The sequence below is a fragment of the Polyodon spathula genome, chromosome 11 (assembly GCF_017654505.1).
Source record: "Polyodon spathula isolate WHYD16114869_AA chromosome 11, ASM1765450v1, whole genome shotgun sequence".
In the NCBI taxonomy this organism is placed as follows: domain Eukaryota; kingdom Metazoa; phylum Chordata; class Actinopteri; order Acipenseriformes; family Polyodontidae; genus Polyodon; species Polyodon spathula.
In genome coordinates, this window is record NC_054544.1 from 23,963,622 (window position 1) to 23,983,461 (window position 19,840).

The 19,840-nt window shown below is 35.2% G+C and overlaps 1 protein-coding gene across 1 annotated transcript in view; it reads right to left on the reverse strand.

Annotated features, from left to right (window-relative positions):
• The window catches only part of LOC121323640 (contactin-associated protein-like 5), a 206,463-nt gene that overhangs the window by 13,387 nt on the left and 173,236 nt on the right, over positions 1-19,840 (reverse strand). Inside the window, exons 19-21 of the mRNA XM_041264814.1 lie at positions 12,555-12,779; positions 10,296-10,429; positions 2,563-2,650 (exon numbers count right to left, since the gene is read on the reverse strand). Coding sequence (XP_041120748.1) covers positions 2,563-2,650; positions 10,296-10,429; positions 12,555-12,779 — 447 coding nt within the window. The remainder of the gene's footprint in view (positions 1-2,562; positions 2,651-10,295; positions 10,430-12,554; positions 12,780-19,840) is intronic.

A 19,840-nucleotide genomic window follows, 5' to 3' on the forward strand; every position in this document is an offset into this window, starting at 1 on the left:
AATGACTGGGAAATACGCATTTTTCAACCATCATTACTACATTAGTAGCCTAAAGTAATGCAGCGTTTTGTTTACTGTTACTGTCTGCTGTTAGGTTGCTATGGAGTTTACACTCCTAAGAACACCTGGGCCTTAGCCAGCCAAAAATAAATAAATACATTAAAAAAAAACACAGAGGTTCTTGACCATGTCCAGTACCCCCCAGCCCACCCCAGGTTTTTTTTTTTTTTTTTTTTTTTTTTTTTATAACAGCAGAAACAATTTATGAGGAAATTATTATATGTGGTTTATTTAATACAAACGTTTAGTGAACAGGTTTTGTTCTGAATAAGATACTACTGAGATTCTATATTTGCATGACCTGTGTGGTTTTGTACATAGCAAATAAGCAGTTCTTTCTTTGCAACAATCTAATTCAATATAAAACAAATATGAATTGTTTGTAGACACTATACTTACTTTTAAATCCTAATCTATCAAACGTGAATTTTAACATTGATGTCATTATCCAAATACCGAGAAGACAACAGTGCTTGAATGCAAAAAGTTGTGTCTGATATTAATTATAAAATCACATTCAACAATAAAATTAGCTTAAAACACCTTTTGTCCCGAGGGGGTGCAGTATCTCATAGCTATTAAAACACCTTTTCTGAGGGGGATCTCACAAGCATTATGACTACATACAGGCTTAACTTGGCAAGGTGGTGCACTAACTTACAGGCATTATTAATGTAATAATGACATATATAGGCTCCATGATGGAATTATGGTAAAGTAAAAACATTTAACATTTTTAAAAGTGTTCTACATATTGAAACTATTTTACTCGTAATATGTATTTTATTGAATAAATACTGTAAATATATGAACAACTGATAAAAGTTGCAGGAAACAAATGTACAAATATCAAATTCAAGAGTAAATACAAATCACATTCACAAAAGTAAAAATCTGCACACAATACAAACATCTACAATAACAAAAAAATCCACATGAGCTGCAGTACCTATTGTTTGCAATAGTTATTTGTATCATCCGATATTTTCAACTGAAAATTTATATATTATATATATATATATATATATATATATATATATATATATATGATTATAATATATTTTAATAACATTTTACCTGACGTTGCAATATATTCACAAAGTGTTACTCCGATGTTGGAAAAGCCGCAGTTAAACCTACCGCTTGTGGACTACAATAGACTGCAGCATGGGTTAAATTAAACCACTACTGGCACGCTGAAATTGAAAAACCCTTTTTGACCCGTCTTTTTGAAGACTCGTTTTCAGATTTTAACCTCAATTAAACCGGTTTAAATAGAACGTTGCAATTCACCTAGTCAACTGGACTAAATTTGGTACAATGCAAATAACCCTGTTTTTTCCTCGTTTGTACTGTCTCCATTCTCCCCGTCTCTGTAGAATAAAATTACATTAAACGGAGGCTGAGATGTTTTTTTTTTTTTTTAAATGTAATCGCTAATAAACGTGATGCTTCATTCCAAGCATACTGAATAGCTAATGAAATACATGTATATCAGTATTACTATAGTTGTGTATGGCGTTTGCTTTTAACAATTGCCTCGTTTTCATTGTAAAAAAAAAAGGAAACAAATATTGAGGATTACTCAACAGTGGCATCTTTAAAAAAACAACAAAAAAAAACAAACAAACAATCAAACAAAAAAAAAACTTTCTTTAAAAATGCATTCAAAGGTGAAGTTGCCTGCCATGGAAATCACGTGAATTGCATACATTACTAACAGTGTGAAAAAGCAGGAAGCAGAACAAACCATTTATTAATAAAATAACACATTTTATTGAAAAATAAACAGCTAAACGTTAATATTAATAAAATAAAGTAGGGTGCACAGTTGCACGGGATGCTCAGTCATAGGTGTAGCTATGCAAAAGTGAATCTTCTTTACGTCACATAACATGCGCCTACGTGGTAAAGTCAACGCCGCTGTATTGTAATGGGTGCAGTTTGTTAAGCTACACTAGCATAATAAAGATAACGTTAAAACAAGCTTTTGCATGAAGCCTTTTCTTAACTGACAGGTTATCAGTGTTTTACAAAAAACATTAACACAGCAAGCGGCAGGTACATCTCAATAACAACTGCGGCGACTATTTTCAGCAACTAAATCAGAAACAAAACAACATCCTGGTAGTTTATGTCAGTGATAACTCTCTCATCCACGAATAATAACTGTGTGGCTTCAATCAACAGCGGAATATTTCCAATATATGTCGCAAAAGATCTCGCAGCTTGATGCACATTTAACATTAACAACTGTATTTAAATGAAAATGTTTATTATTATTATTATTATTATTATTATTATTATTATTTATTATATTATTATTATTATTATTATTTCTGTTTCCAGTACTGAAAAAGGTTACACAAGTCTACAGATCTGAAGGGACTAAATGTATGTGTACTATATAGTATTTAAATATGTATCATGCACTTAAAACATTATATATATATATATATATATATGGATATTTTGTTTCATATTTCTATGAAAATAGCTTACCTGTGACTTTGCCCAAATTAAGAGATTTGATAGCACTAAACTCGGTATCCGAGGAAAGGCTGTATTTTGCATTTAGGTTCTGGTCAATCTAAGGGGGTGAAAAAAAACAATAGTTAGAGCTGAATGTTGTTTTACAATTAAATTATACACAACACAGACAAAACTATTTAAATTATAAATTAGCTTCTTCAAATAAATAAATTATTATTTTTCTCATAAGCATACACTGGATACATCATAGGCAAATAGCATTATCCAATAATTAAGAAAATGTCTATAACAAATTAATGAATAATATCAGTGACATACACGATACTTCCAGATGGACTGACAGGTGCCTTTATATACGCTCATGATCTGATATTTAGTGCTAAATATCACCCTTTCCAAATTTCTGGTGTGATGGTTTTCTAGATATACAGGGTATGTACTAATATTACTTATGTGTTTGTAAATACTCCAAATTCGTAACCTCCGCCCTTCATAGAATTTCTGCGTGTGAGGTACTAAACATCTCTTTTTCAAAAAACAACTGTAATATCACCGCAAGTTTACAAACAGTATAAATTACTGCTCATTATACAGGAGAGATCTGAATTGGCATCTTATTATAAACAGATTCACAATGGCAAAATTCAAGATTTAGAATTTCCTTCTGGCAAAGATAAATGAGTGGTATAGTGAACAGAAAATATAATAGGATTGACCTATGGCTTCTGCAAACTCCGACCTTGATGAAACTATGGCACCGGCCAAAAAGAAAAAGAAAACTAAATTTCCACAAAGACAAAACTGACCTGTTAGTGAAACAGAAAAAAAAAAAAAAAGAAAAAATACAGTAAAAACAGTATAATCGTAAATCTTGAAAAACTACTCATTTCTAAATCTTTTGTAGTCATTTTTGTATTACTTTAGTATAAATACATGTTAATTTGGATTCATATGTTGTTTTTTACTGACTTTATGTGAGAAAAGACACACATTTGCCCGTTTTCTCATTGGAAATAGTGATATTTTGAAATATCACTGTCCTGGTCACAAAAGCAAAGTTTGTGGGGAATAATAGCCATGTTCTATACTTTTGAGGCATAAGCAATTAGAAAATAACACTTACTACCCAGGAACAAAAAAAAAAAAAAATTGTTACACGGTGTTACCATTTCTTTATGTTTCATCAAATCATAAAAAACACCAGCTGTTGAAGAATTTTAATGTCTTTGATTTCATGAAGTTGACATTGTCTTTGTTTGGCTGCTTCTAGCCATTACTGTCATGCCACTGAAAAGATTAAATGTGACGAAAGGAATGTCACTCATTTTTTAAAACTTTAAAAAATACATCACACAAGTGAATATTTATTGCGAGTTTAATATGTTGTGTATTGATAATTTATTAACTAAACTGTGCTTCGGCAAAAATAAGTTCAGCCATGCATTGTACAGTACTATATAACTGCACGGTAAAAAAAAAATCCTCAACAGTCAGTGTGCAGCATCCAAATATCCGTTTTATAAATAAAGATTATAGCTGGAGATTCACAGCTCTGACTGTGCTGGTACCTCATGGGTGTATTGTAACTTCACAGATTAATAATTCACACAAACATGTTTCAGCTGTTATTCTCAATTAAAAAATAAAACAATCAATTTTTTTCACCTTCTCTGTAAATTAATGTTATGAAAGGTAAACTAGAACCATTCTTAAAACTCAAATTTTAAAACAACTTTGCTCACAGAAACAGGTCCACTCATTGCATTAAAACAAACAAAGGATACAAGGTAAGTCTATGGTTATTCTTATTATTAGTGTTTTTTTTTTTTTTTTTTTTTAATTGTGTGTTGTGTATTGTGTGCTCCACCAAGATAAAAAAAAAAAAAAAAAAAATCCAGGTAGTCTGCGAATAAAGTTTGAGAAGCAATGCACTACATAATTAATTACTGAGAAGAAAATATTTCAGTTTATCTTCAATTAAAGAACTCTACAATGATTTGTTTCCATTTTGTATTATTAATGTGACGTTTAAAACAAAGCCCCTTAAAATACAAAAGAAACCGAAACAAAATGCATTTATTGCCATTGTTATTATAAAATGCACCAAATCATACAGCAGTAGCATATGGTGTGGTATTATTAACCATGCCGAAAGGGTTTAATTAAAAACAAGAAGGAACTCTTAAAATGATATTATGCAATTCAGTGGGTCTCACCTTTACCGGTATTCATATTTTCTGCTTGCTGTGGCTCTTGGAAATGTAAATACATGTTGTAATTAAGCTTTAGTCTGGCTTAAGGATATCTGTGTTATTTAACCATTACTCAAGCAAGCTAAAAACAACAAATAAAGGATCTTTACAGGCATGGCTTTATTGTCTGTTCCTGGTCTACGTATCAAGCTCTGATATATTTAAGAGATACTCTAGATAACGCTTATTTTAGAAATATACACAATAATTAACTATATTAACTATATTCCTAGCAGCTTATTGATCTCAAGTTAGATCTTAAAGGATCCCAATGATTCAGCATCAACATAGCTAGGTATTGAACTCGTGGTATAGTAACGAGAGCTTTAGTAGCAAGTGATTTTCAAACAAAATGTGTTAATTAAATCAATCCGTTACTGCTTTGAAAGGAAGTCAGTGAGGTTGTTAATGAACGCATTTCTCATTAAAAAGCTTAATTGTCACAGGTCACGGTCATCCCTTACTGTCTCAATGACCTGATAAGGGCAACTCATTAATCAACATTATGTTAACGAGATCAAGAAAAATGAATGGAAGCATAATTTGCTGTTATGGAAACTACTAGTGCACAGGGAGACGGCTCCCACCTGCGAGCAGCAGCCAAATCAGGGTTTTCCCCAGGATTTGTGTACAGCCGTGCGGCAGAACATTATAGCCGGGAGCAGTTTTAATGGGAAAATAAACTTGCCTTACCTTGAATGCGAAAAATAATTTTAATAATGTGTTATCTTTCGATGATTATTTTTTTCATTTCTGTTTTTTATTATGGTAAATTGAATTGCTTATTTAGGCACTGTACGATAGGACTGGGGAAAGATAACGTAGGTTTATTGGAGTTCACAAAAAAAAAGGTAACCTTTTCACTTCCTTTTTAGCTTAATTATAGAGCTTTATGCTTCATTTAAATAATTTTCTTTATTTTAAGTTTTCTGGGCATTTTGTTAATGCACGTCGATTTTTGTTTTCCGCTGTTTTACATTTTTTGAATGCAACTGTTCATTTTAACCTTTTTTTTTTTGTTTTGTTTACACGTTTGAAACCAGAGTGTAATAGCCAGCACCTCTGCACTTAAGCATTTGTATGTCAGTTGACAAGTGTTCAGCTGATATCCCATCATGCCTTTCTTCTTAAAGGCGTACAGCCTCTATATATGAACACCCAATATCTCTCACAAACACCTGGGTACATATTTTTTTATAACATCACAACAAAAGTAATACGCTTTTTTTTTTTCTTCGGTGCATATGTAAAGCTAGTATGTACTATATATAACCTTACAGTACAATAATATGACAAAATGGACAATGATAATACCAGAAAATAATCTTCATATTTTTTGATAAAGTACCTGGTGCAAATATAGTATTAGGTGGTGGATTGCGCCGATCGCCGGCTTATTTTGAAAACCCTGCATTCATTGTCACTATTTTTGCTTTGAAAATAATCGTTTATTTTATTAGCCGTCATTTTAATTTTTTAGCCTCTCAAAGTGCTTAACGCAGAAAACCTGCCCCTTCAACTCTCTGATTGATTAAATGTTGTGTCAAGACATAACACAGCTGCCATGTTGTTCCAAGATTTTTTTTTTTTCACCCAAAAATGCACAAGTGATCTAGTCTGCTAGCAGTGCGATCAATCCTTATTGTTAAAGGCACAGTAGCATCTGCAAGACGGGCTGATCAGGTTTTTCAGCCGGGCAGTGACAGCCACTTTGCCGGTCGGTGTGCCCGGCTGAAAAAGCCTAGGGAGAACCCTGCAAATGGAAATAAAAACTAATGGGAATATCTATGTTGTGTACAATTTGTAAACTTAGTTCAAAATTGTGCATTTTGTCATGCAAAGGTACATTTATTTAGAACACTTCACAGATAAAATGCTGGTTTATGATTATCTGGCTTGTGGGTAAAAATTGGACAGCACAGATTAAAAAAAAACAAACAAACAAAAAAAACATAATAATTTACCCCATTCGGGTGGATATTTTGCCACAATTAATTATATACAACTTTTAGTATGTCATCATTATGTATTTTAGTAGTATGATTGTATGCTACAAATACATATGTTTCAAGTGTTTGTAGTTAGTCATATTATACATGCATACCACGTATGTAACATTTCATTATATATTTATTAAGCTTTTAAGATTATGATAGAACTCCCCAATTCAATACACAATTTGTTTATAGTTAGCTATTCGCTTGATTTCCTCTAATCATGCATTTTCTCTGGTACTGTTTGCTCCATGATAAATAAACTCAACATGATTAGTAGCCACTGAAAACTAACAGTATTATAAGAACATTGTACTTACATTAAACATGTGAAAGTGAAAGTGTACTTTGTACATAAAGTGTGGGGAGAGTCTGACAACATTGCAAATACGTTTGGGCAAATTCCACGTCATTGATCTCAATTACATTCCCAGTGCATCGCTGACAGAAATGGGAATTTTCAAGTGGAATTACATATTACACAGTGCATTTTTTGGAAATCATGAAATCAGTGATGATACAGCGGTGCAGCTCTTGGGCAGCACAGAGACATTTTTAAAAGCTGTCCTGTTATTTTGAATGTTTGTCTGGGCCACAGGACTGCACAGGCACCTCAACACTCCCCTTACTTCCTTATTGTCAACCTACTACCAGAAGTTAGGAAAAAAAATCTACTTGCTTTTAAATCTTTTCAGTTTTGTTACAGTTGGCAAATTTGTCTCTTCCGAGCTACAAACAAAACAGAAGAATTTGGAATAATCATTTCCGCTGTTCTACCCTAACTTGACTGGCTGGTGCGTACTACTTGACTGGCAATGGTGGTGCCGATTCTGTCATTTTGGAAGCAGAAAGCCTTTTATTATAGAGCGTAAGTTCTGTTGTACGTACAGTAAATGCTTACGTGGCGAGTTTACAGTAAAATCTACTGGCTATATTAAAATTAAAGGTCGCATTTTGCGACCTGATTTGAACCACCCTGATATTCATGTCATCACCCTCTGGAACTTTTCCTTTGAATGACAGCGTATTTCCGCACTGCTTTTCTAACAAGCTGAAGAAGGACATTGCAGTATGAAACATACTGATATTTATTTATTTTTATCAGTTATTCACAAAAAGTGATAATTCCGCTAGAGGAAAATATACTTGAGCATTGACCCATTTGACTCCTCCACTTTCAATTCAAATATAGAATGTCTTGTTTTCAATCACTCGACAACACCCACGGTACAGAAATGTTCATTAATGATCAACAAAATGAGAAAAGATGTAAAGGCGGTACATTCATATCTCAGAGAAACTGGAGAAACGGATAACGACATGTACAGCACTGAAACACTACGTTTAAAAAAACGAACTGTACTACCGAACCTCGTCTTCCTTAATATTAGCATCACAAGGTTGTCCATTTTTAAAAAAAAATAAAATAAATGGGCCTCTTCAGTGAGTTACAGGAAAACAATTCCATCTCGGGTTTCTGTGACAGTTTATAAATGACTCAACCTTCGGTCTCGTAATTTATGACATCACAGAAACCCTCGTTGGAATTATTTTTCTGTAACTCACTGAAGACCATCTATTATTCTATATATATCTCAAATGTTTTTTTAAGAAAAATAAAAAACTGAAATATCTTGCTTGCATAAGTAGTCAACCCCCACACATTAATATTTGGTAGAGCTACCTTTCGCTGCAATACTAGCTTTTAGTCTTTTGAGGTAAATATGTACCAGCTTTGCACACAGTTTCGGAGTCATTTTGGTCCATTCTTCTTGGCAGATTTGCTCCAGGTTGTTCAGGTTGGTTGGATGACTCTTGTGGACCGCAATTTTCAAATAGTGCCACAGATTCTCAATGGGATTGAGATCAAGACTTTGACTGGGTCACTGTAGGACATTCACCTTTTTGTTCTTGAGCCACTCCAATGTTGCTTTGGCCTTGTGCTTGGGATCATTGTCCTGCAGAAAGGTGAATTTCCTTCCAAGCTTCAGTTTTTTAGCGGACTGAAGCATATGTTCTTGCAGTATTTTCCTGTATTTTGCTCCATCCATTCTTCCTTCAATTGTAACAAGATGCCCAGTCCCTGCTGATGAGAAGCATCCCCACAGCATGATGCTGCCACCACCGTACTTCACTGTAGGGATGGTGTGTCTTGAGGCATGGGCAGTGTTAGGTTTGCGCCACACATAGTGCTTTGAGTTTTGGCCAAAAAGCTCTATCTTGGTCTCATCTGACCACAAAACCTTTTCCCACATCGCAGCTGGGTCACTCTCATGCTTTCTGGCAAACTCCAGACGTGCTTTCAGATGGTACTTTTTGAGTAATGACTTCTTTCTTGCCATCCTCCCCTACAGGCCAGTGTTATGCAGAGCTCTTTATGTGGTTGACTGGTGCACCATTACTCCACTCCCAGTCACCGAACTCTGTAGCTCCTTCAAAGTGATTGTTGGCCTCTCTGGCTTCTCTCACAAGTCTCCTTCTTGTTTGAGTGCTGAGTTTTGAGGGATGGCCTTTTCTTGGCAATGCCTGGGTGGTGTGATGCAGCTTCTACTTCCTGATTAGTGATCCAACTGTGCTCTCTGGGATATCCAAACACTTGGATATTATTTTGTACCCTTTCCCTAATCTATGCATTTGTATTACTTTATCTCTAACTTCTGTAGAATGCTCTTTGGGCTTCATTTTCCTTCAGATTCATAGCCTTACCAGTGATCTTTCAACGCGGGGTTTTTATCCAGAAAATGTGACAGCAACTTTAATGGTTCACAGGTGGAGGCCAATGGTAAGGTAATTGTGTCCTCGTTAGGGCAATTTCTTTCATCGGTGCAAACTGGGAGCTTCCACAGCACAGGGGTTGAATACTTATGCAAGCAAGATATTTCAGTTTTTTATTTTTCTTAAAAATATTTCACAACATAAAACCAATGTCACCTTACAATAATCGATTCTGAGTTTCAGTGTTTAAAAATAAAATATCAAACAGAATGAAATTTCAATGTACCATTTGTAATTCAGTAATTTGAGAGAATTGGTCAGGGGTCTGAATACTTTTGCAAGGCACTGTGTGTGTGTGTGTGTGCGTGTGTGTGTGTGTGTGTGTATATATATATATATATATATATATATATATATATATATATATATATATATATATATATATATATATATATATATATATATATGGGCAGCTAGCTCTTTGATATATAAACATGCCCAATAATCCAATATTTTCTTCAGGACAGCCCTTAGAGTCCTCACTTTCCAAGTGCCTACTGCAGCCCTCTACCAATGTCTGCCAGATCTGCTGTCCTGCCCATTGTGCACACTTGCTACAGGGCAATGCATATTTTACACATTGTAGAATGGACTCAGCTGCACTGTTACATGATCCTTCCACTGGCACTCAAAAAGGTCAATTTTGATTGTCGTTATTTAGTTCTTCCACAGTTTGGATCAGTTGAATACATCCCAACATCTCCCTGATAGCTTTGTTTACCTGCACATAGATGTCCCTTCCATCCCTGTTGATTCTGACTCTGTGAAGCTGTCCGTTGGCTAGGTTGCTGGTGTTGGTGGAGAAGACGTCTGGCTCTTTCTCTGTGTTCAGTCTATACCAGATCTGCAAGCTCCCTGTGGAATGGGGGAAAAGACGGCAAAGTAAAAATATATACACATTATACAGATTCATCTTGAAAGCATCACCAACATCAGAACACTTAATGATCACCTGGAGTAAAAGCTACACTGGTTACTCCACTTCAGACACAGGGTGGCCTTTGCTTGGAATGACCATCCAAATTAATTAAAAATGCCTCCAGCCTTCATCTATTGAAATAAATAAACACAATTGAAAGCCTCGTGCAATTGTTTCAGTTACTATTTTATAAAATGTGCAGATTCGTGTTGTGCAGGGTACTGTATTGTTAGATAAGTAATGTACTGAAATGTACAAATGAGCCTTGCACTTTTCTGGACACCGTTATAAATGAGATGGTTCATCTCAATGGGACGTTTACAGGTTAGATGTTTGAAATAAATTAATAAAGTACATATGATTCCTGGCCATGAAAACAGTTTGACTACAATATTTGAACAAAACATTTCACATGTACAAAAACAGTCACATAAGTATAACATGTTTAACAATGTAAATGTGTTACTTGTGTTAAGGTTACTAAAAGGTTATATTAAATAAAAGATATTGGAATATTGGTACCAGTCTGCGTTTTTTCATCTGATCCATTTCCAAATATAGTCAGCACACTTTTGACAATAACATATTACATTCAGAAAAAAACAACTGGTAGCCATGGGTCCAATATCAAATTCCCCAAGTGTCTATATTATGCCTGCATTGTTTGAAATCTGTGAAACAAACATTCCCATAGATATAAGGAATATTTTGTAGCAGTGATTTATTTACGTATTACAACACAGTATTGCTAAGAAATGTTATGGAACATAATTATTAAGGAAAAAAAATATTATTTAATATAGAAAATTTGACATGCAACTTGGCGCAAAAGACTTCCCAATTATTATAAAATCATATTTCAGAAGTTCAAAATACCTCTATTGTAAACATGTGTCAATGAAACTTCAAAGGTATAGGGAGATAAACCTCCTACTTCACAGCTACTCTAATAGCAGTCTGTAAATACTTTAGCCTCAGCTGCTGTGAAAATACCTCTGCCTAGGCTGGTAGATAAACACCCTTAAAAAGACATTTGCCAAGCACAATTACAACCACTTGACAGTAGCATGTTCTGAATGATGGTACCACCTCCATCTCTATATAGAAGATGTGCAACTCTGGCAAGGAAAAAACACAGTAGGGCAATGGCTTTAAAACTCAACAACATTTATTATTATTATTATTATTATTATTATTATTATTATTTGTTTATTTAGCAGATGCCTTTACCCAAGGTGACTTACAGAGACTAGGGTCTGTGAACTATGCATTAGCTGCAGAATCACTTACAACAAAGTCTCATCCGATAGACAGAGCTCCAGGTCACACAGTGAGTCAATGAATGAGCCAGGACTTGAACCGGGGACCTCCTGGTTACAAGCCCTTTTCTTTAACTATCGGATCAAGCTTCCATTAGATAAGAGTGTGGATTTTGAATCTTACTACCAGTTTTCAACTTACTTAGTTTTGATAGTTACCTTTAGTAATTGGAAAGAAATGTACACATACACCATCCAGAGAAATGTGTCAGTAATTATTTGCATATATGTTGGCTCTTAACATAGAGGTAAACTGAAATACTGTATTAATGACAAGTTCATAACTACAGCCAACCCTCTTTATACCTCCAGGTAAGGGCCATCGACAAAAACGGGGAATAAACAAAAAAACACACACACACACTAGAATTACAGCCTGGCCTGCAAAAGATTACCTGTTCTTACAAAACAAAGTAACAATTCACTATTCAGAATTGCATTTGGAAGCAACACAAGGAAAGTTTATTTTCTTTTTGGACTGCAGTTACTGCTTTTGTTTAGCCATTAAACAAGTTTGGACACACACAAAGGCCTCAGTGTCTGACACCAGCCCTACACAATAAAAAGCAGTGATGTGGAGAAGCAGATCAATCAAGGTGCAAAACGAACCTGCTATTGTCTTCAACCGGCCTATTTATTTCAACCAGCTGCAGTGCGCTCAATAGGGAAGCCTTGAAACACACCAGAATATTTTTAACCCGACAATGGATTATGCACAGCTATACAAGCAAGAAGAACTTACCATTCTTAGTCAAGATGACAGCCATGTCCTCGTGATAGTAAGTGGTGACAAATAACAGCATGGTCGGAGTGTGTGTTGTGAGGAAGCTGAATGCAATATTTTCCCGGGACTTGCTTATCTCAGTGTAGATGGCAGAGGATTGGACACTTTTATTGCTACTGTCTGAACGAGGCTCCTGGAACGTGTAGGTCACTGAGGAGCCGGCTTCAAAGAGGAGAGAAACCTCTGAAAGAGAAGAGAGAAAGAGATATAAGCTGGGTTTTCCATAATGTCAAACCACAAGTCTGGTGAGAGAAATAGAGAATCCAGGTAATGAGAGCTTTTGATGTGGCAGGTCCTGTAGGTCATAACTATATCTGAGAGCTTAAAGCCAGTCACAGAGTCTTGGGTGTTATATATCATGACACAAACACACCCTGTTCATGACATTCATCATACATATTGAATTTCTACGGTACTTAGTACTCAATATTGGTATGGTTGACGTCACCTGCTAAAAAAAATATTCAAAATAGTCACAACCTATTCTAATGAGATTCTCCACTCATGGAAAATAACTTTTGTTTCATTTTTTTTTTTTTTAAACCATTTATTTCTGACATACTGACAAGCTCCCTCTATTATCCCCATGTTCTGATATTATCAATAACTTGTGCTAAAGAATGTCCTTAGCAAGTTTTATACCAATTGGAAAAACAGTTCTCCTCCTCTCTCTATATAAAAAGTGTGAGATGCAGTCTGATAAGTAGACAACATACACCCCCATAAATGTTTCTTCACAATTGGACAGTGCGTTTTCAATATACATGCAAAACTCAAAACTGTAACTTACGAAGAGCAGTATAAATCTTTCTTTTTTTTCCTGGCTAGTAAATCAAATATCAAATATACAATATGGCTCTTGATAAAACAGTTTGACTCCCCTTATCTAAAAGATATTATTGTACTGTACCCAGCATTTCAGATAAGGTTTTGGGTTTGGGAGTAACTTACCCTCTAATTTGAGAGGGTAAAATGTATTTTCAGGGGTCAAAATGCAACATTAATCTTGATAAATCTTGATAAATACTGTACAGAGGTAATGGGGTAGGCATTAAAAAATAGCCTTCCATTTTAACTGCAATGTTACTTTGAACTACTGTACTGTACAACCAAGTGTGTGTTCTACAAGGTTCTTTATCGGCTCAGTGAATGTTTTTTGAGGTATCACACTGACTCTGCAAATTAATTACTTTATTTACTGTATATTTTAACACTAGATTATTAAACTCAGTGAACATGTTGAAAATTCCAATACAAAGCCATACATATAAATAAAATACGGAAATGCATGAATAAGTTATACAACAGTTTGTTTACTATTATAGGCACCTTTTTTTTTTTTTTTTTTTTTTGGCGGTTGCCTCTGACGACGGAGTCAGTTGGGTTTGTAGCTAGCTGGACTGTTTACGCTTCAACTGCTGTAGCTTCGAATTTTTCTTAATCTTACTGTGATTGGCTGCAAAGACAACGGGAGATGAGAAGCTGGCACGCTGTGCAGCAAAACTGCTATGCATATTTTTACGCATTAAATTTAAATGTAGTGTGAATTTCAGTTTTTTTTTAATGTGTAGAAACGGCATGTACACGCTTATCTGGAACGCTGACTATGCTACTGAACCTCAATATAGTGTGATCAAAAGAATATCTGCATCAGGGCGTTCATTGGAACCCTTACTTTGTTTGCTTTTGTTCCATGGAGAATCATTCTTGTATACTGAACAGTAGATGGTTCTATATGATATTGTTGAGTTTAACTATCACATGGCATATTTAGAAGTGTGAAGAATGAATACAATGTGAGCAAACAATAAGGGAAATCTAGGCTACCATTGTTGACTCAACTTATCTGATGGTTGGAATTCAATTCCCTTTTTCTGTACAAGTTAAGGCACTTTACTGGGTATTGGAAGAAAGTTACAAAAATAGTTGTATATTGAATGTTTCATAGCACAAAACTGAACATACAATTTATTTTGCAAGTATTTAAAAAATTGAAAATTTATCGGGTTATACCCCAATAGGCCTCTGATAGAAGGCTAGGAATTTATTGTAAGTGGTTTATTTTTTATTAATTTTTTCGTGTATGATAATATGTTTGGAACTTGATGGCTTTCTAGTAATTTGGGGGACACATCTAATTTAATTACCAAATAAAAAAGTGCTTTTTCTGCTTATTGTCGTGGTGCAACTATTTGATGTGTATGTATGTATGAAAATCAAGTGTGTATATGAACGTTCCCAGGGCAGTCTGTGTGGTAGGGGGTCATTCTGGGGGTGTATAATAAGCAGAGACAAGGTGTCCCTTACCACCACAGTTCCAGAAACAGTGTGTATCTACTCTAAATGCTTTAGCTTTTTCTTAGCAGGGCAAAACAAGACTGATTATATTTCATCTTTGTTGGTCTTATTTATGAAAAAAAATTGTTTGTTTACAAAAAATGGTAGTGTGGCAGAGCAAAGCTCTGCCCTTTTTAAATTGGCAGGGATGGGGTTAATTTCCCCTATCTGCCTGGGTTTATTATGTTCAGGTGGCTGGGGTTGATTAGGTTAATTAATGATCAATCAGCACCCAGCCACCTGACATAAAAGGAGGCCTCTGCTTCTCATTTAGGAGGAGGGAGCTGAGGAAGCAGGTTGGTGTTTGTTTTGTATTTTTGAATTTTGATAAATCCAGTGAAGGCATTGCCCAGCCTGGAAACCTTATTTTTGTAAGTTTTGTTATCTTTCTATTTGTGTTTAAAGATCTTTATTTTGCCCTTGTGCACTTTATTTTTGTGTTTTATAATAAAATTGTTACTTTTTTGAACTGCAGACTGTCTCTGGGCCTCTGTCCACTCACCAGCCTGCCACAGGCATAATGGACAATTCATATAATAATAGCAGCTTGTTTTATGAGTTTAACGTGAAAATACAAATGGGTTAAGTTTACAGTCTTAAAGTGAAAGGTCATGTATTGTGACTGGTAGATAATTCTGTATACGTAACTTCTTTCTCAATCAGAAGATGGTGGCATTATCCTTTTACATTTTGTGGCTCTGCATTATGAATAGGTTAAGCTCAAATGTAAACATAGATTTAAAAATGTAAAATTCATTCCACAGAGCAAATAAATATTTGTGGCTTTGTAATACAGCTGGTAAAAATCTAAGACAAATATTCACCATAGAACAGGGGGAGGTACCAGTTAACCAGCCCCAAGATTCTAGCATTACCCCTTGGGTCCTCAGAGGGCACTGCACTGAAACCTAGAAATACTAAAACAAACATCATTTAACTCTGGTTGAAATGTGTGTCATTAGATGTATTAAGTTTATTTTAGTATTTATAGAAGTTAATGGATGTATCTAAAACCTAAACGTGTTTCTGCATTAACACTATTCACCATTCATTCATTAGTAATGGAATATATTTGTATCACTAAAAGTGGACAATGATATAGTATTTTAAATATAGTATTATGTTTTGCCATATATGGTATTATATAGATGTCTTTTTTCAATATATTGGTATAATCAAATTGTTTTAGTCTGATCAGCATCTGACCCCCTCCCTAAATGACTGACCCCTGTTGATTTCTCCTCCAGCTGAACTGTAAGAACAGCATAGATAGTGCTCACTTGGCCTCAGTGCACAGCCTGATGGAGAACATGTTCCTCAGGGACCTGATCCAGGTTCACAACAAGAGCATGCCCGTGTCCTGGCTAGGAGGCAATGACAAGGTAGGAGGTGGCACGGAAAACTGCAGAAGTTTGTTGGCTTTTTTTTTTAAACTTTACTACTCACACCAGTCTACTGTACTAGATTAATACTACTATACTCTTTAATACCTTGTCATTAATCTGTCTACTATAGACAGATTAATGACAAGGTATTAAAAAGACATTTTGAAAAATTATTTTATTAAGAGTTAACAAAACAGGGTAGGAATTCCATTAACTTCAGCACAAAGCAGTATTGTGTTAGTGCCAGTACAAGATGCTTTTTAAAGGGTTGGTTATTACTTCATTAATTTAGCACTGTAAATTTAAACAGTTAATGGCATTAACCTGGGAACAAATACTACACTGTATTCTTAAGTACTAATTAACTGTAAATGAGTTCATTAATACTTGTAAAGTACCTGGTGGAATTTGGAATAGTATGGATTGTACAGTACAAAAAAGCTATCTTGAATTACAGCAATTCCATACCATTCCAATACATCAAAAATAAACATCTTTCAGAGCACTTTATAATAGTGTTCTATCACTATTTGTAAAGCCTGAGACTGCTGCTGCTAGTTGCATATTACATGCTCTTCTTCCTGTGTTGTTGTCTTCACTAACGTAGTTACTATGGATGGAGTGATGCACCAACAGCTGACAATGGGCAGGGCATGTAACTGAAGATACATTGATAATGTTACTTCACTTAAGATCTCAACACACCGGACGCGAGGCAACAAGCGAAACTGCATCGATGTGACAAAACGAATAGAACCTACACCTTTGATAAGTACTGGAGAGATGTGAAATAAATAAGATTCAGGGTAATTAACCAATCAGAAAACAGTTTCAATGCATGTGGTCAAGCAGAGTGAACCAGTCTGCAGAATCACAGGGGAAAAAGTAGTACTTGATGTTAAATACACACAGCTTTATGACACAGGTCATCACAATTATAATGTGTGACCAGATGGCTTGTGGGTGACGTTAGACCAGGAAGTAGACAGACTGGGGTATGGAAGTGCAGATGCACCCGTTTTAATAATAAAATAAAAGATTTAAACAAACAAAACAAACAAAATGGCACAGTAGCCAAAATAAATAGATAAACAAAACAGACACGAAACAAAAAAAGTATCGTGCTTGTGTAAAAGCAGCACGGGTAGCAATTACTTTCTTCTAGTTTCACGTCTCACGACTCATGTCTCATTCCACCTCTGAACACGCTAACCCCGTTCAGCCAAAACTGTAAAAACTAAAGTAGTTTGTCATTCGGTGCAGCACAAAATCCATTTCTGATCGAAATATTTCTACCGAAGCGCTGTTGCAAGTGTCAAAATGAAATCTCTCCTACTGATATTTTCCCCAGTGCATTCCTTGTACAAAATGTCCAGTAGAGAGAACAATTGGTGTGTGTATGAAAATAAAATAGAATATTGTAGGTTTTATTACAAAATAAAAACATGTATTGTAAAAGGCAGTCAAAATGACTAAATGGTAACTTATTTTATTCAATAAAACCAACTTTCACGTGAGAAATGCAAGACTGTTATATAACTAGCGGTCTGCAATTTACAATTTATAATCTGAAACGCGGAGCCATTGGATTTCAAAACATTTAAAATCTTACACGCAGGATAAATTTGAAAATTGTACTACATAGGTAAAATATTACCTATTGCTCCGACTTGTAGTCTGTGGTATTGAATTTCTTTCACTGTAAAGAGCTTAAACTGATAAATTCTTTTGAGGGTGGCTTGAATTGTTTTTAGGAGGTTTAAACGTAGAGGCTTTTATTGGACGGTGAGTTCGGTTGGAGAAAATACGGTGGTGTGCTTCAAAAAAATATATAGCTATAAAAATATAGCAAGGTGTGCCACAGCAGAGAAATGGTTGGGAACTGCTGCTTTATTGGATAGCTCTGGTTATTTTGATACTGCAAGAATAATTTTTCGTTCTGCATGGTTTATGAAGCTGCTCCCTGGTGAGTTCCCTAGCTGTCGCGCGACAAAATCACAAACTTAGACACCAATCCTATTTTTTTTGCATCGCTTCTCTGTCGCATCACAGGCAGTGTGAATGTCTTGTATCAAAAATAAATGTTTTATTTTTTTTGTTATGGTTCAGTGTGTTGTACAACACATTCAACTGTCGCATCGCGTCCGGTGTGTGGAGACGTTAAGTCACCTGCTGATGCCGTTTTAAAAAAAGATCAAACTGCAGAGTGATGAATAGGGGTGTGCAACATTAAGGTTTCAGATTTGGAATTTGGTTGGAAGTCAGAAATGAGTGTAAGTGGCCATGGTGAAGTTGATAGTAGGCAAATATTCTATAAATATGTGTTTCTGACCAATAACACATTTCTTCATTTCCACTTTGATGTGACCATGTCCCTTTATTTCAAAGCCACTGAACTGTTTAGAGAGACATGGTCAGTGATTCCTGCCCAGTTTAAATGGAGGGTGGAGGAAAATGGCTGTGACTATATGCAATACCAAACTTTATGGTACATCTGGTGTACTGATATTATATAGCAGCACGTTGGAAAATAATGCAAGTGTACCTAGACGGTACTACAGCTTATGCCAGTCTAGCATATTACTTAATTGTATTTGAAATATTACAAATTCTCAAGGTTTTAAAAGGTTAGTCAAGATGGAGAGGTAAACTTTGAGGAATAGCAGACTTTGGTGGCACAGTGTATCACATGTATTGACACTAGTATGCTGCAGGCTATTAATTTCTTACAGTTCAACATATTCACATGCTGTCCTATTTTCATTCTTCCCAGGATCCATTCATATGTTACTGATGATACAAAAAAGAATAATGATCCACAAGAAACAAGGTTTACTAGTGCTTCTTAATGGACAACGACTACATTCAAGGGACTAGTATATTTATATTTGTATTATCAGGAATTCTTATCAGGGGTCTATGCAAAACTGTCATATCAGCTAATCTACATTGATATTACTGCCCAAACAGAATTAACACTAACATTCATACTGTACATAGTGGAATATAAACAGCATGGCTACAAATATTTTTGAAAATACATACCTGTAATGTATTTTATTGTAAAGAAACATATTTTCAAATTAAGCCCCTTTCACGCTGGCATGCTTAATCTGGGTCAAAACCTACACAGGTCAGGACCCATTGTCATGCAGGTTGGCTATGTGATTTCACACTGCTTTTGATAAAGCAGGGTTGACCTGGGTGACAGACGCAAGTACACAATGCGCCTATCAATGCCCCGGAAGCAGCTTGTTACTGACTCTTCCATCCAAGCTTCTCTGGATTGAACCGTCGCTCCAAATGTTGATTAGAGCAGATGTTTCTACATCCCTGCTGCAATCGGGCTCATATTGTGTCTCAATCAATAAAAATAGCCAAACAGAATAAAAAGAAAAGAAAAACTAACTGGCACAACTACGCATGCTCACTAAGATCCATGTAGCAAAGTAAGTACAGTTTAGGTAAGAAGCCCAGCAACACTTAGGAGGAGTTTAAAAAGTGGAAAAAACTGTATTTTAG